We start from the raw sequence: 21,700 nt of genomic DNA, 5'->3' as shown, positions 1-21,700 counted from the left end.
CAAACATTTTTTTTTCTCGTGCTCACCTAGAGACCATAATTCCTGCTGAAATATAGTTTCACAGGCAGTGACCACCTTCTGCTACCTTGCCCAAAAAATGATTCTTCATGTATAAGTTTCGGAACAGGAGTAGGTCATTCAGCCCCTCAGCCTGTTCCACCATTCAGTTAGATCATGGCTGATCAGTATCTTAACTCCATCTACCCGCCCTGGTCCTGTAACCCTTAACACCCTTGCCTAACAAAAATCTATCAATCTCAGTTTTGAAATTTACAATTGACCCCCAGCCTCAACAATTTTTTTTGGGGGGGGGGGTGGAAAGAGTTCCAGATTTTCACAACCCTTTGTGTGAGGAAGTGCTTCCTGACATCACCCCTGAGGGACCTAGCTCTAATGTTAAGATTATGCCCCCTTGTTCTGGACTCTCCCACCAGAGGAAATAGTTTCTCTCTTATCTACCTGTTTAAATCCTTTAATCATCTTAAACATCTCAATTGGATTACTCCACAATCATTTATACTCAAGGGAATACAAGCCTAGTCTATGCAACCTGTCCTCATAATGTAACCCTTTTAGCCACAGTATCGTTCTGGTGAATCTGCGCTGCACTCCCTCCAAGGCCAATATATCTTTCCTGAGTTGCATACTGTTTGATCACAGTGTTCACCTATGCACTTTCCAGCAGGATCCTTGGCTCGCTATTAAGAACAAAAAGCCTCCTCGCCCTCTTTTTATCCCCCCACCCCCAACCCAGGATGTTAAGTTCATGACATAAAGGGAAAGGAGGAAAGTTAGGATTTTAAATTATGATGACTAAATAGTTCATTTTATATAAAGGAAAAGATGAGAATTTGCCTTATGTCCCAAAGCGCTTTACAACCAATTTTTTAAGTACAGTCACTGTTGTTAAGTAGGCAGCCATGACCGCCAATTTGTGATTTATAAATCATCTGAACCCAAAAGTCAATATATCTTCAAAATCTTCCCTGGTCTGTAAATTATACGGGTGCTAGTTGAAAAGTGGCATTGAAAGAATCTTATGAACAGGTTACCTGTTTAAAGTTTGTTCTCTTTCCCCCTTCCACCCCCAAGTTTATTTTAAAAGATCCACAGATTGCCTCTCTTCCCGAGAGGGGATATCCTCTGTTTATCCTCACAGAAAGCTGCTATTTTCTAGCCCCTCGGGTTGAATTTTCTCAATTGAATGCTAAGTCCAGCAGATTTGTCTCCAAACAGCGTCTGTTAACCTGAGTGTGGGTTGGCATTCTTCTTGCTAATACTGCTCCGTACAGGATAGGACATGTGTCTTCCTGATAGTGGCATAAGTTCAATATGGAAGGTTCAGAGTCTTATTTTGGACATGAATCCTATCTCCCTCCCCCTCCCTCCCCTTCCACCACTCCTCTCCCAAATCCCTGGTCTGCCTGCTCAGATGGATGTAAAAGATCCCATGGCACTATTCCAAGAAGATCACTGAGTTCAGCTGGCAAACATTTCCCCCTCAACCAACACGACCAGAAACAACTTGTGTGGTCCTTCATTCATTTGCTGTCTGGGACTTCGCTGTGCACAAATTGGCGGTCATGGCTGCCTACTTAACAACAGTAAAAATTGGTTGTAAAGCGCTTTGGGACATAAGGCAAATTCTCACCTTTTCCTTTATATAAAATGAACTATTTAGTCATCATAATTTAAAATCCTAACTTTTCTCCTTTGCCTTTTTCAATATTTTATTTCCTACACTTTCCATGACTTTGATGATTAATGCTATTTGATGGTGCACCAGGGGGAGACAGAGAACGGGAAAGCTGGGCAATACATTGTCAATCTCTACTGCAAGGTGCAATACATTGGTTCAATGCGGTGCTCCATCTGGTGGTCTGACTGAGAGCTGACAACATTTGTCCCACCAAAACAAGCAGGTTTGAGTCGCAAATACTGCTGAGACTTGAACTTGAGTGTTCAGCCACACGTGCTACTGGGTTACCTTTATTTAGAATTTTATTTTAATTGTACTGATGTTCTTTAATGTCTCTTGAGTGTGTTACTGGTATTACCGTTTGGCCAGCTTCGTATTTGGATGAATTTGTTGTCAGTGGCATTGTCCACCTGCATATATTGATTAGTGTGATGCAAAATGATCTCTAGTCATTCATATTGTCATAGTATTAACAGTTTAGAGAGTTGGAAGAAGAAACCAAACTTCAAATTAAATGGCGATTAAAAACTTTATTCCGTTGTATCACAAACTAAAATATGTGAGGAGTATTTTTCTCCCTTGTCTCCTGAAGATGCTGACTCTTACTGGGGTATGATTCCATGGGTGCATACGTTCTTCTGTTGTCTTGCCTAAGAGCCCATTTATTATGTGTGAGCCTAACACAGTGATTATCTATCAAATCACGGAGTGCATTACAGCTAGCATAGTTGCATTGAAGGGGAAGCGAGATCAACACATAAGGAAGTAGGGAATAGACAGTTCTGCTTATAAGGTGAGATGAAGAGGGGTGGGAAGAGGCTTGTGTGGAGCATAAACAACAGCATAAACCAGTTGGGCCGAATGGCCTGTTTCTGTGCTGTACATTCTATGTAATATGTAAGCTTGATCCTGCCTCACTTGATCTCCACACATGCACACAATTTCCAGCAGGAATATCAGTGGGCACCCTCGCTGATGTGTCTTTATCCCTCCATCGCTCAGGCATGCTGGATCCAATTTTATTGCCCTAACTGTTGTTCTGTCTAAGATGAGCTAACAGCACAAATCAGGAATTGCATCTGGGACCTTCTGGTGGCTTAGTGCTACATTAGACATTACCCTTACTAACCAGGTAATTGGAGGAACATATATGAAGAGTATTTGCATGTACTGTATTGTTTAAATTATTTTCTGTCACTTTGCTTGTTCCAGGTGCCCATTCTGCAACTTCCCAGCACTACTGGACAAAGATATTAATATGTTCAGCTGTCCCAACCCTCGCTGTCGAAAGGTAAGAACCTGCTTTCTTTATTAAAAAGTAACAGTGGCCAATGAGAACTCATCTCTTCTGCATTTGGTTGCTTAAATGCTTTAATCTGTTTTCAGTCACTCATAGCTAAGCACAGCTAAGCCTATTGTGAGTTTGAATGCAGTTATATCCAACCAGGGTTAGATGCAATAGTGATATTAGATGTTGAAAGCCATCATTTAGGTGCAGATTAAAAACAAGGAATGGTGACTAAGAAATACAATTGATTCTATGTGCCTTTTCTTTAAGAAGGATTGTTGTATGGTTGCTGCAGATTTGAATGCCCCATCTGAAAAAATGGGTAGATGAAGGTTATCTCATCTTGTTCCCAATGTACTGCATAACTTAACTATCAGTTATAATTAAAATAGTTGTCGATAAATACTGCATCACCACCAGTGATTATATATGTTATAAATATACTGCTTTATAGAATTAATCAATGTTTCAGTCATAAAACCAGAAAAACAATCATTTTTAACAGTATCCTCTTTAATGCACTTTGTCATTTATCTACAGTGGTTAACATTTGTACAACTAAACAATGCATCATATACAATGAATAGATGCTTCAATAAAGCAGATTCAGTGTTTGAATGAATGTGATATAAGATAGTTAGGGAAATTATATCAGTAAAGGAGAGTGACAAGAACAAAAAGTAATTTAAAACTGCAGTTGGACAGCTTAAGTGAAAATAAGTACAAGCATTTGTGTAAGGCTATTAATCTATTCTCAAGAAGAGGGCTCGGGAGAGATTCAGAAAGTTAGGGGTGAAGCATATTCCCTGAGCAACTGGATGGTGGCCAAGTAGTGGTTGGGAACAATATGTCAAGAACACTGGCTTCTAACATGGCAATTTAGCATCTATTTGGTGAAATTATGTAACAGTAGACTTTATTTCCTTTGTATTTTGGTATTTCTCATTATATTTAGAAAAAAAAATCTGGATTGTGTTTGTACACTGTGAATGAAATCCACATAGTTTGGCACAAGCAGGAAGTTGTATTCCAAGAAACAGAGGGACAGTAAGTATGATAACAAGTATGCAAGTCTGAGAACATGTTTGTGTTAGATTCATCCACGTTGAATTCAGTTTTTTCTTACACTGAGACAATTGGAGTTGGACAGTATAAATTTAACACTCGAGTTGGGTTCTATAGTGATGCAAGTATCAATTTGAGGATGATGTCAGACTATTTACTGTAATATTTCAGTTTTTAAAAGTTTGGCATACTAGGTTTTACTGAGCTCCGTTCCAAATAAGTACATATTTTTGTAAGCTGCTTTGTATTTTTTTCCCTTGTCCTTCATCACATCTTGAGGCACTCTTTTACCTAGCTTACCAGGTTGGCAGGCGACTTACTTCTAGGCCCTTCTGAAGTCACAGGTGGAAGATGTATGAAATTGTCTTGAGCCGACATCCCTGTAGCAAAGGAAATGGCCTTTGTTCAGCACCACTTTGACCCTCCTTCCTACCGAAAAAACCCAACAGTACAAGTGAGATTTGGAACTGAACAGGTCGGAGGCGGGGAGGGGGGGAACTAGTAACTGAAGCATGTGTAATATTGAAGTGCTAGAGTGGGGGCATGGTTATTTACCAGCATTAGATTACGAATTCAGCACCATTTGCAAACTTAACTATTTTGGCGGATTTTCGAACTGCAAAGCATTTGCTTTTTCATCTTTCGTTCAGAAGTGTCAGACAAAGTGCCATAGAATGCCCACTAGATGGTGCTGTCGGACTGTGCATTGATGTGAGCAATGAATTCAAATCTGGTTCCAGAACTGAGAAATCTCCTGACCAATGGGTTGGAGGGGTTGGAAAGAAGATTGTTAGTACAGAAAAATTGTAAGTTTCAAAAAATTGTTCTGCATTCTGCTTGAATGTGCTCTTTGTCATTTGTTTTAGAGTCAATGCACTTTGTACCTTTACAAAAGAGATTGTCTCTTTGGGACAAATCATCTCGGGCATAACTTTCAACATATCATTATGAAACATAGATGTGACATGATTGTACAAGGTGTACAAACTGTAAAGAAATGAAGATAATGAGCCAATAGGATTCTGTTTTATGTATAGTCTCATTGATGGTTTATTTGAGGACAACTTTTCAATTTTCCTGTATTTAAACTGGACTTTTAGCTGGATGATGGGGTAGTGCTCCAATATATTATACCAAGGTGTGGCGGAACATAAGTTCAGGTGTATCGTTCTCACATTGTGTTGCTCTTTGGTCAAGCTGTTGAGATACTTTAAGGAGGGCAGATTAGCTGAAGAACTGTGCTCTATGGGCAGGGTTAAAGGAAGGGGAGACAAGGTTCAAGGTGAGTTGCTGTTCAGGTTGTTCAGAGAGAATTAGGAATTAATGTCCTGTGATTCCATATTACTTAGTTGTGTCCTAGGACTTGCATCCCAAACCAGAAAGTACAGAAGTGCCCTCTGACCACCTTATTTTGTCTTCTGCCTGCTTCTGCCCGCCCCCCCCCCCCCGACTCCCCACCCCCCACCAAACCCTGGCTCAGCAGAAAGCTCACCTAGCTTTTCCTGAAACTCTCAACAAGTTCAGAAACTTGTCCTGTTAAGAATTGTGCACAAAAACTTAGTGTTGGATATTTGGTCATTTTGTGCAGATATGATAGAAGGTACATTTTGATATCTAACAGGCAGACTGTATTCAAAGAATTAAAGTATGTTTTAAAACCTTTAAAGGTCTCTTATAGCTGCTAGCTGTACTCCATCTATATTGGGTGCAATGGATAACAGGAAAAATAGTCAGTAAAAATTGTTTCTTGGCCTGCATCCCAACATTTATAAGGCAGTAGCCATGGAAACAATTGAAGGGGAAGTTATGCTGACCTAGATAAATGTGCCAAGTGCAAGTAAAGACTTGGGGAATCTGTGGAATGAGAGTGCCAAACGGAAATTCAGACTTAGGCTTTTTATTAAACTGAAGAAACTTGCTTCCTGATCTGAAAGGAATACGTTTCTATAGACTTGTCAGGGCAGTGTCGATCACTTCAGTCGTCCTAGGATATAATGACATTTTGAAATCAAAAATGGTACAGTGTGATCAGAAATGATTGCACTGAGCTTTAAGCAGAAGAGTTTTAAAATGAGCTAATAGTTTACAGGTGTGTTTTATTTTGTCCCTCCAAGTTTATACATAACAAGGTGATAAAATGCTGCTTTTAAAAACTTTTCAATTTCTTCAGTAAAACATTCTGTGGCATGCCCAGGCCATTTTTTGAGATGTTGAGAATGTTCCCTGGCATGAATGCATTCCGGACTTTGAACCTTCCCGTCACCGCACTTGTAGAAGTGCCAGGGTTTGTAAGTAAAATATGGCAAGTAGTGACGAGTTTTCCTTAATTTATTAAATTGCACCAAGATTGTCATATTTTAAACTCTACTACCATATACTATGATCATGGAGCTGAGGATCTATCAGATTAAAAATTGTATCTGAGAGGTTGTCTTTGTGAAGAAGAGAATGCACAAACTGGGTTTAATAATGAAGTGCTGGAGGAGTCATCAAAAACTAAACTTTGTTTTTCATAAAATAGTCGAGTGCACCATGTGACAGAATTAGCATCTCCTGGTTAAATCTGGTGCATTGCTATCACTCAACGTGGTATGTAAGCCATCTCTTGCTATTGTATCTTTGTTCTGATTTTTGTTCAACAGTTCAGTCTCCAGGGGGAGCATTGACCGGAAATAAATATAATAGTTACTGTGTGATTACTTCAGTTCTTGTGATTTCACCGTTTAGCTCCATGCTGGGGGAGTCCCATGGACACTGAAGAAACACGGTTATAAAAATTCTGATAAATGGACTCCCAAGAATCTTGAAATGACTGATGATGTTAGGCTCAGAAACTGATAAAGCAATACTTAATGAGGGTCACCATTGACCAGAAACTTAACTGGACCAGTCACATAAATACTATGGCAACAAGAGCAGGTCAGAGGTTGGGTATTCTGTGGCAAGTGACTCACCTCCTGACTCCCCAAAGCCTTTCCACCATCTACAAGGCACAAGTCAGGAGTGTGATGGAATACTCTCCCACTTGCCTGCTTGAGTGCAGCTCCAATAGCACTCAGGAAGCTCAACACCATCCAGGACAAAGCAACCTGCTTGATTGACACCCCATCCACCACCTTAAACATTCACCCCCTCTGCCACTGGCGCACTGTGGCTGCAATGTGTACCATCCACAGGATGCACTGCAGCAACTCGCCAAGGCTTCTTCGACAGCACCTCCCAAACCTGTGACCTCTACCACCTAGAAGGACAAGGGCAGCAGGTGCATGGGAACAACACCACCTGCACGTTCCCCTCCAAGTCACACACCATCCTGACTTGGAAATATATCACCGTTCCTTCATGATCGCTGGGTCAAAATCCTGGCACTCCCTACATAATAGCTTATGGGAGAACCTTCACCATACGGACTGTAGTGGTTCAAGAGGCAGCTCACCACCACCTTCTCAAGGGCAATTGGGGATGGGCAATAAATGCTGGCCTTGCCAGTGATGCCCACATCCCATGAACGAATAAAAAAAATTCAAAGTTAAGTAACATGTTTCTATCTAATCCTCTGATCTAGCCTTACTTCTGTATGATCTTACTTCTCAGTTAATGTATTCACAGTTTTTAACCTGAGCTACATGTTTTGGGGAGCATATGGCCAGTAGGTTGTATTTATTTTGGTCCGTATCCCAATAGTGGTAGACTTCAGTTTTCATCCTGTGTAGTGCTGATCCAGATATTTCACACGTAAGATCAAGCATCAGTTCATCTGAAGTACAGCTTTACTGTGGAAGCTGACTTTTGTGTTGATCATGAGATACAGTTTGGGCTTTTGCTCAATACCTTTAACACTACTGTGATGTGAAGCAGACCAGTTGGCCTGTTTGTGCATGAGTGCAATGCCCGGTTATGTTCTGTAACCTTGAAAGTTGTTTTCCATTTTCACGTAGGTGGAGGTTCTGTGCGATAACTGGGAAAGAGAATGTGCAATCTCTGTATCGGAGGGCCAACGTGCAAGAGGAAATGCCAGGAATGAGATTGGTTATTAGTAAGAACCCTCATACTGGAGGCAGTTAGTCAGGTCCACCTGAGAGCACAAAATGCAGTTCCCTGTACCTGTTTCCGCAAACACGTGTTCATACATTTCATTTTTTTTTGTTGATCACCACATCCAATTTATTCACAGTATGAAAATAAATCTTTTTTTTGCATGGTCAAAAGAACAATTAAGCTACAAATTACTGTAAGCAATAATGGGCAAATGAGGTATTTTAACAGAGATGTTAGCCTTTTTAAGTAGATTAATGCCTCCATTGAAATATCAAACAGAGGGAATTTATGTTAAGCTTTTGTTGGTTCTTATCGGCAATGGTGTTTTCTAGCTCTGTGTGTTTTAAGATTTCAAATACAGAAAATGTTTGAAATGCACAACAGATTGATACAAAAGAGAAAAAAAAGACAAATTAATGTTTTGATGTGACCATTCAACAGAATTCGGTTCCAAGGTTTTGTTTTGATGATTTTGACTCACCCTTATCTGTGTTTATTTAAAATAGGGCAATTGGCATGTTCTCAATTGAGGTAAACTCCCATCAACGTTGAGGTCTGGAATAGGGACTGTTGGGGTAGCGAGACACTTCTGTCTTGTGAATGTAGAATGCACCGGCCGTTGGGATTCTCATAGGTGCGTGTTGTAAAAGTTTTCAGTTCACAAATTAACCTGATGGATCTATGGTTCCCAATGAATGGAACGGGACATTGTAAAGCTGAATTGAAGTCCATACAACTACTTTTTATTTTTGTGTCATTTAAAATATCATGTAAAATATCTGGTTTGAAAGGCAGAATTACAGGTGGGCTCCAAAATGCATCAAGTAGTGTGATGTCACCCAGGAAACATCTAGTCAGATGGCCAAGAAAATAAATCTCACGCAATCAGCACTCAATCCCCTTCAGTAATTTTAAATCCGCCACATATGCCTTTGTGTAGTTTAGATTTTTTTTAATCCATGAGCATTGGGTATATCAGCAGCATACATTATGACAAGCCCATGCCCATTGCTCAAATATACCTTGTAACTAGTGCCATATATTCAGAGTTGTTTGCGGGGGTGGGATGGGGGGTGGTTGTTGTTTAAGATGCCAGTTTTCTGGGTGGCTGTCAACTTTTTGAAGCTGTTGATTAACTTTTCCTAGTCATCCAAGTTAATATGTGTGAGATTGTGTTGCAGGGCTGCTTGTCACCCAAATCTGCCAGTGTTAGTTTGGCATTTTGTCCATTCTGAGCTAGGCCACTAGATGGAGCATTTTGCAATAGTTGGAGGGTGGCAGAAGAAGGAAAAAGAGATGATGCTGCTTCTCTCAGCCAAGGTTGGAAAATTACACAGACCAACGAACCTGTGGCACTGTTCTTGTTGCTTCTGAATCTTTTTTGGTTGCACATCACTTCTACCCAACTAACTAACTCCAAAGGTGCATGGTATTCAAGATTATAGTCTGTTCAAGGGCCCTTTTTTGTTGAATGAAAAGCTGCTTGAGGTGAGCACTTCTGCAATTTTTTTTCTGGTGCTAATCGCAGCACACCCTCTTGTGATGTGACTGGATGATTACAGAGGAACATTTCTGGGAGATGTTGAGAAATCTACAGCTGGGACCTGCAGGTCGCTGCTGAGTGAGATTGTACAGAGATAGAACCTTTATAGCACAGAAGGAGGCCATTTGGCCCATTGTGTCTGTGCCAACTCTTTTGATAGAGCTATCCAATTAGTCCCACTCCCCAGCTCTTTTCCCATTGCCCTGTAATTTTCTCCCTGTCAAGTATTTATCTAATTCCCTTTTGAAAGTCATATTGAATCTGCTTTTGCTTCCACCACCCTTTCAGGCAGTGCATTCCAGAGCATAATAACTTGTGGCGTTAAAAAAAACTTCACTTCTCATCTCACCTCTGGCTCTTTTGCCAATTACCTTAAATCTGTGTCTTCTGGTTACCAATCCTTCTGCTACTCTCTATTATTTTGAACACCTTTATTGACTCTCTCCTTAACCTTCTCCTGGGTGAAAACAGGGGACTAATAGTGCAGTATGTTTTTCTCCCCATTTAACACGCCCCCATGAACTAAAAAGAATTGAAAGAAAGCTGTGATTTTCAAATTTGTGTATAGAGAGATCCCGCAAGTATTGGTAGACTCTCAATGTCCCCTGCAATAACACATTAATGGGAACCTCCTAATCGCAAAAGACACTGCAGAAGAAAGTTATTTATTAGTAGACAGCAGCAGGAATAACATGCTGGTACGGTAGCAAATACAGAGTATCCAATAATAGACCCAAAATCAATTGACCTTGGGGATGCCAGTTCAAAAATTGTGGAAAAGAACATCATCAGAAGCAATTGATGATGTTTCAACTTAACTGCTTTTAAAAGCTGGATACCCACTAGCTAAAAACAGGACTGGAGATGATGAGGTTAGATGCAGGTGATTGGATTCTCTGCGGAACACCCTGCTCTTGCACGTCTGGGACCATGAAAATGTCATCTGGAGTTTTGCTCGATTACCTTGCAGGCCAGGGAAAATGTTAAGAGTTTCACCTATGGTACGGCAATGCCTCAGGAGATTACATAAATGGAATAGAATTGTAAATAAATTGGGTAGAATCCATGATAGACCAAGCTGTCTTTTTTTCTTTTGTTAAATTATAATTTTTTAAGTGCCAGCTTGGCTGTGGTAGCACTCTTGAGTCGTAAGGTTGTGGATTCAAGCCCCACTCCAGGACTTGTGCACAGATTCTAGGCTGAGATTTCAGTGCAGTACCGAAGCGCTGCATCATCAGCGATTCTGTCATTCAGCTGAGAATTTAAACCGAGGCCCTGGTGGCCTTTTTGGGTGGGCATCAAACATGCCATGGCACTTTTTCAAAGAAGAGGAAGGAGTTCTCCCAATGTCCCTGCCACCATTCATCGCTCAAGCAACACCATCGAAACATTTAACTGGTCATTCATCTCATTGCTGTTTGTGGAACCTTGCTGTGCACAAACTGACTGCTGCACTTGCCCACATTACAACAGTGACTACATTTCAAAAGTAATTAATTTGCTGTGAAGTGTTCTGGGAACTCCTGAGACCATGATAGGTACTTTGTAAATGCAGCTTTTTTTCCTTTTCTTTATTATTGCAGTCAGGTCTTTTTCTTCCACTATGTTGCAATGTACCTTAACAAATGGAGGTAAATCAACAAAACAAATCACCTCCTGTTTGCTTCCTATTCAGATAAAACCAAATCCATTGTTTTGATGAGTTTCATTTGTTCCAAGGTAAAGCTGCCACCAGTATAAATGCTGGTCAATTCCATACCTGACTATTTCCACTGTGGCTTTGTTGCACAAACACACGAGCTTTTGTAGCACCTTTCCCCAGGTAGTAAAACAAATGTATTTCTCCCTAATTTCTTTTCTATCTTTATATTAATGCCAAATATCTGTTTCTTTGCATTAGCACATCTGGCAAGTCGGGTTCCCGTCTTTAGGCATCTTCTTGATTGAGTCTGATAGAGTGCTACCATTTCCATGTGTTGTTTTCCTTGATTAATTTTGCAATCTGCTGCTTCTCTTAATCGAGGCTTGTCAACCTCCCCATATCTCTCGCGCTCTCTCACTCTCTCTCTCTCGCTCTCCACTTTAAAAACATTCTCCAAACCTATCTCTTCTGTCACATCCCCATATCTCTCTCTTCCTGGCTCATTATCCATTTCCATTCTAATGTTCAGCTGTGAAGCGCCTGAGGATACGTTTTATGTTAAAGGCACTATATAAATTATGATGGTTAGTGGCGGAGGATGAGGAGGCGGGTGCATTGTGTACATGATACCTGTTTAACTGTACACTTGTAATGGTATCAGGCACACTTGGAAAGTAAAACCACTGTACATAATTGTAGGTGTTTATTACAGTATTAATGTCATGGTGTGCCTTAGAAACATGACTTAATGCTATATACAGTTGAGCTCCATTTTAAAAAAAATACATATTGTTCCTGACCTACACCAGTGGGAGGATCAATACAGACCTGGGAGTTGACGCAGAGCTGGTTCTGTGCCTAAGTCCTGACATAAATAGCGGCATCACGCAAGCATGCAGACTCTCAGAACCAGCTCCACAAATTTAGCAGGATGCCATAGCAGGTAGCTAATCCAATAGCAGCTTATGCAATTCAACAAAATTTAGGTCTCTGCTGCTGTTCAAGTTCCCCCAGGAGCTTGCGTAGTTTGGTGGGGGGGCCGGGGGGAAATGATTCAAGCGTTCACGTAACAAAACTAATTTGGTAGAAACTTGGACAGCCAGTGCCAAAAAGAGGTTTTTTACTTTGAGTGCCATCCTTCTACCTTTGGCACTCAAAGTAAAACCTCTTTTTGGCACTGGATGTCAAAAAAAAACATTACAAGGCACTTCACAGATGTGTACAGTGAAAAGAAATGGATGCTGAGCCAATGAAGGAGATATTAGGAGGGGTGACCAAAAGCTTGGTCAAAGAGGGAAAGTCTGAAAGGAGAAGAAGTTGGAGGGGCGGAAGGGTTTAGGAAGGTAATTCCAGAGTGTGGGGCTTATGTGTCATAGAGAGTCATAGAGTTATACAGCACGGATAGAGGCCCTTCGGCCCATCGTGTCCGCGCCGGCCATCAAGCCCTGTCTACTCTAATCCCATATTCCAGCTGAAGGCACAGCTGCCGTTCATAGGGCCACGGTTAGAGGGGGTTACAGAGATGTGGCCATGAAGGGATTTAAACACAAATTTTTAAATTCTATGCATTGGGGGACCGGGAGCCAATGAAGATCAGCAAAGACAGGTCTGATAGGCAAGCAAGACTTGGTATGCCATAGGACATATTTGGATGAGCTGAAGTTTACGTGGGGTGGAGGCTGGGAGGCCGGTCAGGGGAGCATTGGAATAATCAATTCTGCAGATCACACACAAGAGGTCTAACCACCTCCCCTTGACATTCAATGGCATTGCCTTCGCCGAATCCCCCACCATCAACATCCTGGGGGGACCACCATTGACCAGAAACTTAACTGGACCAACCACATAAATGCTGTGGCTACAAGAGCAGGTCAGAGGCTGGGTATTCTGCGGCGAGTGACTCACCTCCTGACTTCCCAAAGCCATTCCAACATCTACAAGGCACAAGTCAGGAGTGTGATGGAATACTCTCCACTTGCCTGGATGAGTGCAGCTCCAACAACACTCAAGAAGCTTGACACCATCCAGGACAAAGCAGCCCGCTTGATTGGCACCCCATCCACCACCCTAAACGTTCACTCCCTTCACCACCGGCGCACTGTGGCTGCAGTGTGTACCATCCACAGGATGCACTGCAGCAACTTGCCAAGGCTTCTTCGACAGCACCTCCCAAACCCGTGACCCCTACCGCCTAGAAGGACAAGAGCAGCAGGCACATGGGAACGACACCACCTGCACGTTCCCCTCCAAGTCACACACCATCCCGACTTGGAAATATATCGCCGTTCCTTCATCGTCGCTGGGTCAAAATCCTGGAACTCCCTACCTAACAGCACTGTGGGAAAACCGTCACCACACGGACTGCAGCGGTTCAAGAAGGCGGTTCACCACCACCTTCTCAAGGGCAATTAGGGATGGTCAATAAATGCCGACCTTGCCAGTGACGCCCACATCCCATGAACGAATAAAAAAGAACACTCAACCCTGCTGGATGAGCGTTTCAGCAGCAGATGGGCTGAAGTGGGGACGTATCGGTCAGTGTTAGAAATAGAAATAGGCAGTCTTGGTGATGGAAAGGATATGGAATAGGACACCAAGGTTGTGTTCAGCTTGAGAGTGGCCATGAAAGGGGATAGAATCAGTGGCAAGGGCACAGAGTTTTTGGCAGGGGCTGAAGACAATGGCCTTGGTCTTTTCAATGTTTAGCCATAGCAAATTGCAGCTCAGCTAAGACTGGATGCCAGACGAGCAGTATGAAAACACATAGACAGTGGTGGGGTCGACTGTGTCAAAAGCTGCAGAGGGGACGAGGAGGGACGATGCACCATGGTCACAGCCACAGAGGATGTCATTTGTGACTTTGATTCGGGCTGTTTCACTGCTGTGGCAGGGGCACAAATGAGTTATGAGGTGTTCTATCTGACATCAGCATTTGAAGTTGGCTAACAGAAGATCGTAAACTCTTGCTGGGAAAGAAGTGAAAGTAATATGTACCCTGAAATATATGTTGAGGAGAGTGGGTATTTTTTACGTTATGTTTAGCTAAAATAACAAAGGACCAAAGATGGGCAAGCAGCCTTTATTACCGATACTAGTGGTTTTTTTCAAATACCAATGCCAAGTCCCAAGGTACTCAGAGGGCAAGGTTCACATCTGTATAGAAGGTAGAAATGATGGTCATATTATCATCAACACATTTCAGCATTGCTTAAAGTATTGCGCAAATTTCCTGTCGCATGACAAAGCATTTTTTCACCATATTCATGGGAAGACTTTTTCTCATTTACTGTAGTAGATGCTAAGTGATACTTTTTTTTAATGTAATGGGGTACGTCCCAGCTAGATTGTCAAAGTCACAAATGCATCTTTGAAGCAGCTACGCATGCGCAAGAATTGCAAGCACAGTTGCTGTAATGGTGCATATGCAACTTCTGAGCAGCGGTGCATGTATAAATCTTGCACAATTTGTAATAAAATTAGAAAATTCGGGAAACACTCAGCAGGTTAGGCAACATCTGTGGAGAGAGAAAAACAGAGTTAACATTTCACGTCAGTGACCTTTTATCAGAACTGGAAGAAGTTAGAGATTTAACAGTTTATAAGCAAGTATAGAGCCAGGGATGAAAGAACAAAGGGGAAGGTCTGTGAATGAGGTGGAGGACAGGAATAATTAAATGACAAAAGGGATGATGGTGCAAGGCTAAAGCAGGTGGTAATAGGACAAGTAAAGAAACAAAAGATGGATCTCGAGGAGGTGTAAATGTTAACAGCAGAGCCATTACCAGCACCTGCTGTCTGAAAAAATGGGATCGGTGGTTATGATCTAAAGTTGTTGAACTCAGTGTTTAGGCTGGGAGGCTGTAAAGTGCCTAATCGAAAGATGAGGTGCTGTTCCTTGAGCTTCCGTTGAGTTTCAATTGTTCCTTTGCTGCTGAATTTACCCTACAGTAAACAGTTGTAAACAATTTTACAACACCAAGTTATAGTCCAACGATTTTATTTTTAATCCCACAAGCTTTCGGGGGCTTTCCCATTCCTCAGGCAGGTTTTTCCACACTGCCTGAGGAAGGGGAAAGCCCACGAAAGCTTGTGGGATTAAAAATAAAATCGTTGGACTATAACTTGGTGTTGTAAAATTGTTTACAATTGTTAACCCCAGTCCATCACCGGCATCTCCACATTACAGTAAACAGGGCAGATGTGGCAGCAAGGGAATCACCACAATTTGGTTTTGAGGGAGAGAAGATTGCTTCTGTTGTCCTATAATGACTCCATGTGGCCTAGTCGCATTAAGGAACAAATTACTCATTAACAGCAATCAAGTTAGTCCTGTAGAGATGCTGCAGATATCCCACAGAGTAGCAGGAATATTATTGTTGTGATTCGAAACAAAATAGAACTGTGATTGATTTAGCTTTAGCATGGTCAGCACTTATGGAGATGGGTGCCTTGATCCATCTCATCTGTCCATTTGATGATCGTGAAACACTTGAGACTCTGGGAGTGGAACAGCATTAGGGGTAGAAAAGCATATAAGTTGTGTCGGGGGAAGTAGTTAGTACAATGAACCCTGCATAAAGTGAGTACCTGTGCATAAAGAATATTTAACGTGGCAATCTGATCTTTATAATAAGAAGAGTTGACTGTACTGAGCATTTTCGATCAGACGGTCCAGGTTTGATTGCTGACTGCCGAGCCAACCTGTGTTGGGTTGGCTGATCTCAGCTGGGGCAGCAATTTGGGTGCTCCATTTTACCTCAGCATCCCCCGGGTTAGGGAAGGGAAAGATTAGCTTGGGGTCGTGCTCCCTTTCTATTCAGTGACTCAGGATTGAAGAGCTTGCGAATACTTGTCTAGGCTAAGACATGGAGAATGTCCTGGGTGAGCCACTCGGGGCTGCCTTTGTATGTGGGGCCTTCAGGAGAGAATAACAGGAGAGAAAATTGGTCAGAAATAGTTTTGTTCTGTGATTACAACTGGAGATGTTTATAATATCAAAAAACATTGTTTCTATCCTAACTTTACAAGTAATTTCATGTTTCCAAGAACCTTGGATGACATGTATACCTTGATCGAACTTGTTCAGGGTATATAATATTCACTGTGTGGCTGTTGGTATGAGTTGGTCATCAGAAACATAATTTCAGATCTATGTTCCTTGACAGTTGCCCTTAAGTTAAATGCAGTGTTGAGATTTTCATTGATTTGACCTGTTATAAAATGTTTTGCAGTAGTGAGAGTTATTGCAGCCGATGACCTACTTTTGTTCTGTCTTGCTCACCCTCCATCCTGGAAGTTTCCATCCTTGCCTTGCTCTCTCCTCGTTTCCTGAAAGCCATCTGTATTATTGTTCTGGAAGTGTTGGCAGTCCTCACTCAAGTGCCCATTCTTCATATGTAAGCCTAGGTAATGTGGTCAGACTATTGTTTCATTGGGGAGCATCACACCCAAGCCCAATTCTGTCCTCACCGGACATACACACACACACACACACACACACACACACACACACACACACCTGCTTTCAATCAGGATAGTGATTGGGAGCAGGAACCCTGACTGATTTTCTTGTTTTCCAACTGCAGGGATGGCAATACAACAGCAGCAACAACTTGAATTTATATAGCGCCTTTAACACAGTAAAATGTCCCAAGACGCTTCACAGGACTGTTATCAGAATACAGATGACCAAATGCTTGGTCAAAGAGGAACGTTTTAAAGAGCATCTTAAAGGAGGAGAGAGAGGCGGAGAGGTTTAGGGAGGGAATTCCAGAGCTTAGGCCCTTCGAATTAACAGTGCAGTTTGTAGCACTGTTCGTTGAGTTGCACAAAAAGTCCTTCCCCCAAAAATTAGTAGTGGTGCCAGGTATTTTACCATATTTTTACAAGGTGGGGGGCATAATAACTCTATATATCACCATGAAAATTGTGTTGGGTGATACAAATTTCTTTTAAAGTAAAGTGAAAGCTGCATTGAAAAGGTTTGCCAAGCAGTAGAAATACACGCTTGACTTTTTAAAGCAGGATATTTCAGAAATTCAGCCTGGCAAAAAAAAACCTTCTTAATATGATATCAAGCCCTTAATACATCATGGTGTCAGCCGTGGCTCAGTGGTAGTACTCTCACCTTTAAATCAGAAGATTGTGGGTTCAAGTCCCACTCCAGAGACTTGTGCACAAAATGTAGGCTGCCACTCCAGTGCAGTACTGAGGGAGCACTGCACTGTGGGAGGTGCCATCTTTCAGATGAGACCTTAAACTGAGGCCCTGTCTGCGCACTCAGGTGGAAATAAAAGATTCCATGCCACTATTTCAAAGAGGAGCAGGAGAGTTCTCCCTGATGTCTTAAATCAACACCTTAAAAACAGATGATCTGGTCATTATCACATTGCTGTTTGTGGGAACTAGCTGTCTGGAACTTGGCTGCTGCATTTCCTCCATTACAACAGTGACTACACTTCAAAAGTACTTAATTGGCTGTAAAGCACTTTGGGACATCATGAGGTCATGAAAGATGCTATATATATGCAAATCCCTTTTCTTTTTCAAATCAGGAATAAATGGATGCCCTTCTTGGATGTCTGAACAAGTTATTGTAAAATTAGTGTCATCATAGATACAGAGTATGATGCAACTTTTCCTTCCAGCTGTTTCTTTGGGGGTTGTTTTCTACAATGTCCTGGCCACTTCCTCTTTTTTTTGTGGGGGGGGGGTGGTGGGGGAACGTGCTAAAGTTTAATTACTGCACTAATAATATAACTATTACTGTTTTACTCACAGAAACCCAGGCAGCAACGGGAGGGAAGTAATAGCGTCCTGTTTCTGTTTGGGTTAATCAGCTGATTGTAAGACTTACTAAATTAATAAAGTCTATTAATTCTAAAAGGATCTCTGCTTTGAAGTTTTCGAAGCTCAAAAATTGTTGCTTATTAATTATTACATTTGAGAGATTTTTTTTTCCTAAGCACTTTGAAAAATATTAATAGGTATTACATAGTCAGGACTACCAACTTTAGAGTAATATTTAGTGGGAAAGATTGATAGAAAAATAAGCAACTAGTTAATCTTCCCTTGTCAATAGTTATAGGCTCCACATGTACATTTGTGATTTTTGTGACTTCTATTGAAGGTCCCTGGTTTAATCGTTGGTCTCTCCCAAGTTAGCTTATCTCAGCTGGGGCAGTTGTGGAAATGCTATGGTTGACCCAGAATAGGGAGAAGGAAAATCTGTTAGGATTGCTCTTCCTGTTTGCTCTCCAGTGACCCCCTGCTTGATAATTTGCATATGTCGGTGTTGTGTGAGGACAATTGCAAATTACTGATAATGCACTCTAGTGAAAATGGTGTGGAGACTGTCCCATTTTCTTTCTGTGAAAATGGGACAGTCTTTGTACTGTTTGTACAAGAGAGCCAAAACAAGTGATTAAATTGCACTTATCTGTTTATTTGAATTTTCACGCATAGAATAATAGGGAAGGGGAAGCAACCAGTAAGGAGTGGAATCTTGATATGTGAGAGAACTTATGAAGTAAGTCAAAATTGAACTTGTATCCACAGATTTTTTTTGACCATCTGTACTAATTGATTTTTTTCATATCTGGCCTAAGTTTCCAGGTGTGCAACTTAGTTGGGGCAAATGTTGCCTTTTCCTACAGGCAGACACTTAAGTTGGTGTTTCACTGCAGTCTGTTGATGCAAAATATGTGATTCACACATATGTTCTATCTTCACAGCTGGGAGGCCTGGGGTTCTTCAAGTTAACTGCATCTTTTGTATTATTGAAAGAAAATGTCAGTTTGAGTACTCAGCTGGCCTCCCCAGTTGGTTCAGCTAGATAAAACAATGAGTAACTAAGTCATATGGAGCAAGAGGGTCACCGGTATGACCTTGGTCTAAGCTATGTTGGCTGATGTCTGCGAGTGATGAGGGTGAAACCATTGGCCTCTGCTCCTGGGTTAGGCCGGGGGAATATGGCCAGATTTCTGACGTCGAACAATTGTCTAGAAGCCCCTACTGAAACTATTCATGTGTGGACATTGGATAAGGACAGGATTAAGCTTGGCTGTGACTTGCCTCCGACAGTCGAATAACCTGTTGACCGTCACTCATTGTCTACGCTTGCAAATAATGGCACGATCAAGGAAGCCTTGAACGCCTATAGTCCCATACACCAGCTAAGAATCAATGCCTTCAGATGGAGGAAAGCGGAAAATTGACAGAAGAATAAAAATAAATAGAGATGTTTAGTCGGACCGGATAATTTGAAGAATTTTAAGGTGCATATCTTCCCCTGTAACCTGAATAAGATTTAATTGGATTTAACCAAATGTCTAAATAGCTTTCTAATTGAATGATGTGTTTGTTAGAAAATAGGAGATAGTGACTGAAAATTGGCACAGTGGTAACTTTGCACTTTTGCTAGATTCCCATGAGGCCAAAAAGGCTTAATTGCATCACAGAATGTACGTTCAAAGGTGGGCACAGGCACTGTGAAAGGGCAAATCTGTACTTGCAGTACAAAAAGTACTGTGATTTTGCTGAAACGTGAGGACTCATTATTTATGATGACATTTATGTTTCTATGTGTGTGTACGCACTGCTTTTTCTGACATCTTGACTGCTTTCGGAATGATTTTCACAGTGTCATCCGATGACACTCGGCGAGGGGATTTTGTGAATGTTGCTCCCCGAATGAGGAAAAATGATGGGGACGAACCATAAAAGGATCAAATTAGGTGCTGTGGTGTGACTCACCAAGTTATGACTATTACATGCCTGCACTGCCTGATGAGAGGATGAGTGCTGGCAGTGTGGTGTTTTTACATGCTCTACGAGACCTTATTACTTAGAAAAACGTTGTGCAGTTTTGTAAGCGCCATTAGTCAGATTCTAGCAAGCTGCCTTCAGCGAACATGCTAGTTAAATGTCATACCCACTGTGAGGTCTTGTCAAATCTCATTCCCAGATTTGCAGTGTGAAAAGAAATGCCCTTGTGGTGCACGTTTGCTGCTTTATAAAAAGTAATGTAAAAATGACGACGACAAAAAAAATGTCTGTCATGTAGTGCTAACGCAAACCCAGCTGCTTTTAATGGGCTGCCTGATGCTACAAGACACACGCTCTTCGTACATGTTAACTCTTAAGCCTGTGCATGTTTCCTTAAAAACGTAGTAGGTTTCCTGTACCAGTCTGCAGCTGCAATTACCATTATTTCCATATAAGGAAGCTATAAAGTTGCAAGTCGCACTTTTAACTCTCAAATTGTCTTCACTTCCTCTAATAGGGCAGAGTGTAGCCTGGATATTAACCATTTGCATACGTAGAAAGCTGTACAGGAACGTTTTTATGTTAGTTGTAAATGAGTGCCAACACAGAATAAATAATTTTGAATATATTTTTTTTAAATGCTCTCCCTTCACTTGTATCCCAGCCTTTTCTTCATACCCATCCTTGTTCTAGAATTGCTGCAATCTAAATTAGACGAAGGACTATAAACAATATCCTAACTGATCTACAGGATAAACATTTTTAGAATAGTTGCTAAGTATTTCTTCTGAAGAATGATTTTAAAATATGGTCATATTTATACTTCAAATTATTATCCTGATGGGCGATGGTGTGATGCTGAAATCTTTTATCCTAACAAAGAATTAATGGTTAGCCAAAAAATGCCACAAATGGAGAGAACTATAACATTCTCAGATTCCTTGGTATGACTTATATATTTTATTGTTTCACTTAGTGGGAATTGCATTGTTATGTGCATTTAGTGTTGATTTTATAGCTGGTATCACTACTCATGATTTTTGATGTGTGGTCGCATCACTACTATTTAGTCTATTTAACAGGAGAAATAATTCCTTGCAGTGTCTTATTCTATCATGATGTACAATTAATCCCTGTAGAGTAGAACCCCATTTCCAGATAAATTACCATAAATTTGTGGATCCTGTGCGTCTCTTAGGATCAGGAGTTAATCTTCACTGCCCAATATCCAGTCGTATGATAGCGTGACCTGGGGTCATAGCAATAAAAACTCTGTTATACGAATTGGACACTGTAATCTTGCACGTGCCTCCATGTGCCCTTCTCCGATCTTCTGAAAGGCGAATTGACTTAATGAGATATGGCCAAATGCAAATCAACAGACTGGCTTATTTCACAATTCTTAAATGAAGGCTTCTTCGACAGCACCTCCCAAACCCGCGACCTCTACCATCTAGAAGGACAAGGGCAGCAGGCGCATGGGAACAACACCACCTGCACGTTCCCCTCCAAGTCACACACCATCCCGACTTGGAAATATATCGCCGTTCCTTCATTGTCGCTGGGTCAAAATCCTGGAACTCCCTTCCTAACAGCACTGTGGGAGAACCTTCACCACACGGACTGCAGCGGTTCAAGAAGGCGGCTCACCACCACCTT

At 41.4% G+C, this 21,700-nt stretch overlaps 1 protein-coding gene across 3 annotated transcripts in view; it reads left to right on the top strand.

The window, feature by feature from the left end:
• Nucleotides 1-21,700, top strand: part of rnf216 (ring finger protein 216) — a 192,235-nt gene that overhangs the window by 63,326 nt on the left and 107,209 nt on the right. For all 3 annotated transcript variants that reach the window (XM_068002882.1, XM_068002879.1, XM_068002880.1), the window contains one exon: nucleotides 2,912-2,990. In XM_068002882.1, the coding sequence (XP_067858983.1) occupies nucleotides 2,912-2,990 (79 nt within the window). The remainder of the gene's footprint in view (nucleotides 1-2,911; nucleotides 2,991-21,700) is intronic.

Source organism: Heptranchias perlo, chromosome 22, assembly GCF_035084215.1.
Source record: "Heptranchias perlo isolate sHepPer1 chromosome 22, sHepPer1.hap1, whole genome shotgun sequence".
Lineage (NCBI taxonomy): Eukaryota > Metazoa > Chordata > Chondrichthyes > Hexanchiformes > Hexanchidae > Heptranchias > Heptranchias perlo.
This window is presented reverse-complemented; position numbering and strand designations above follow the sequence as displayed.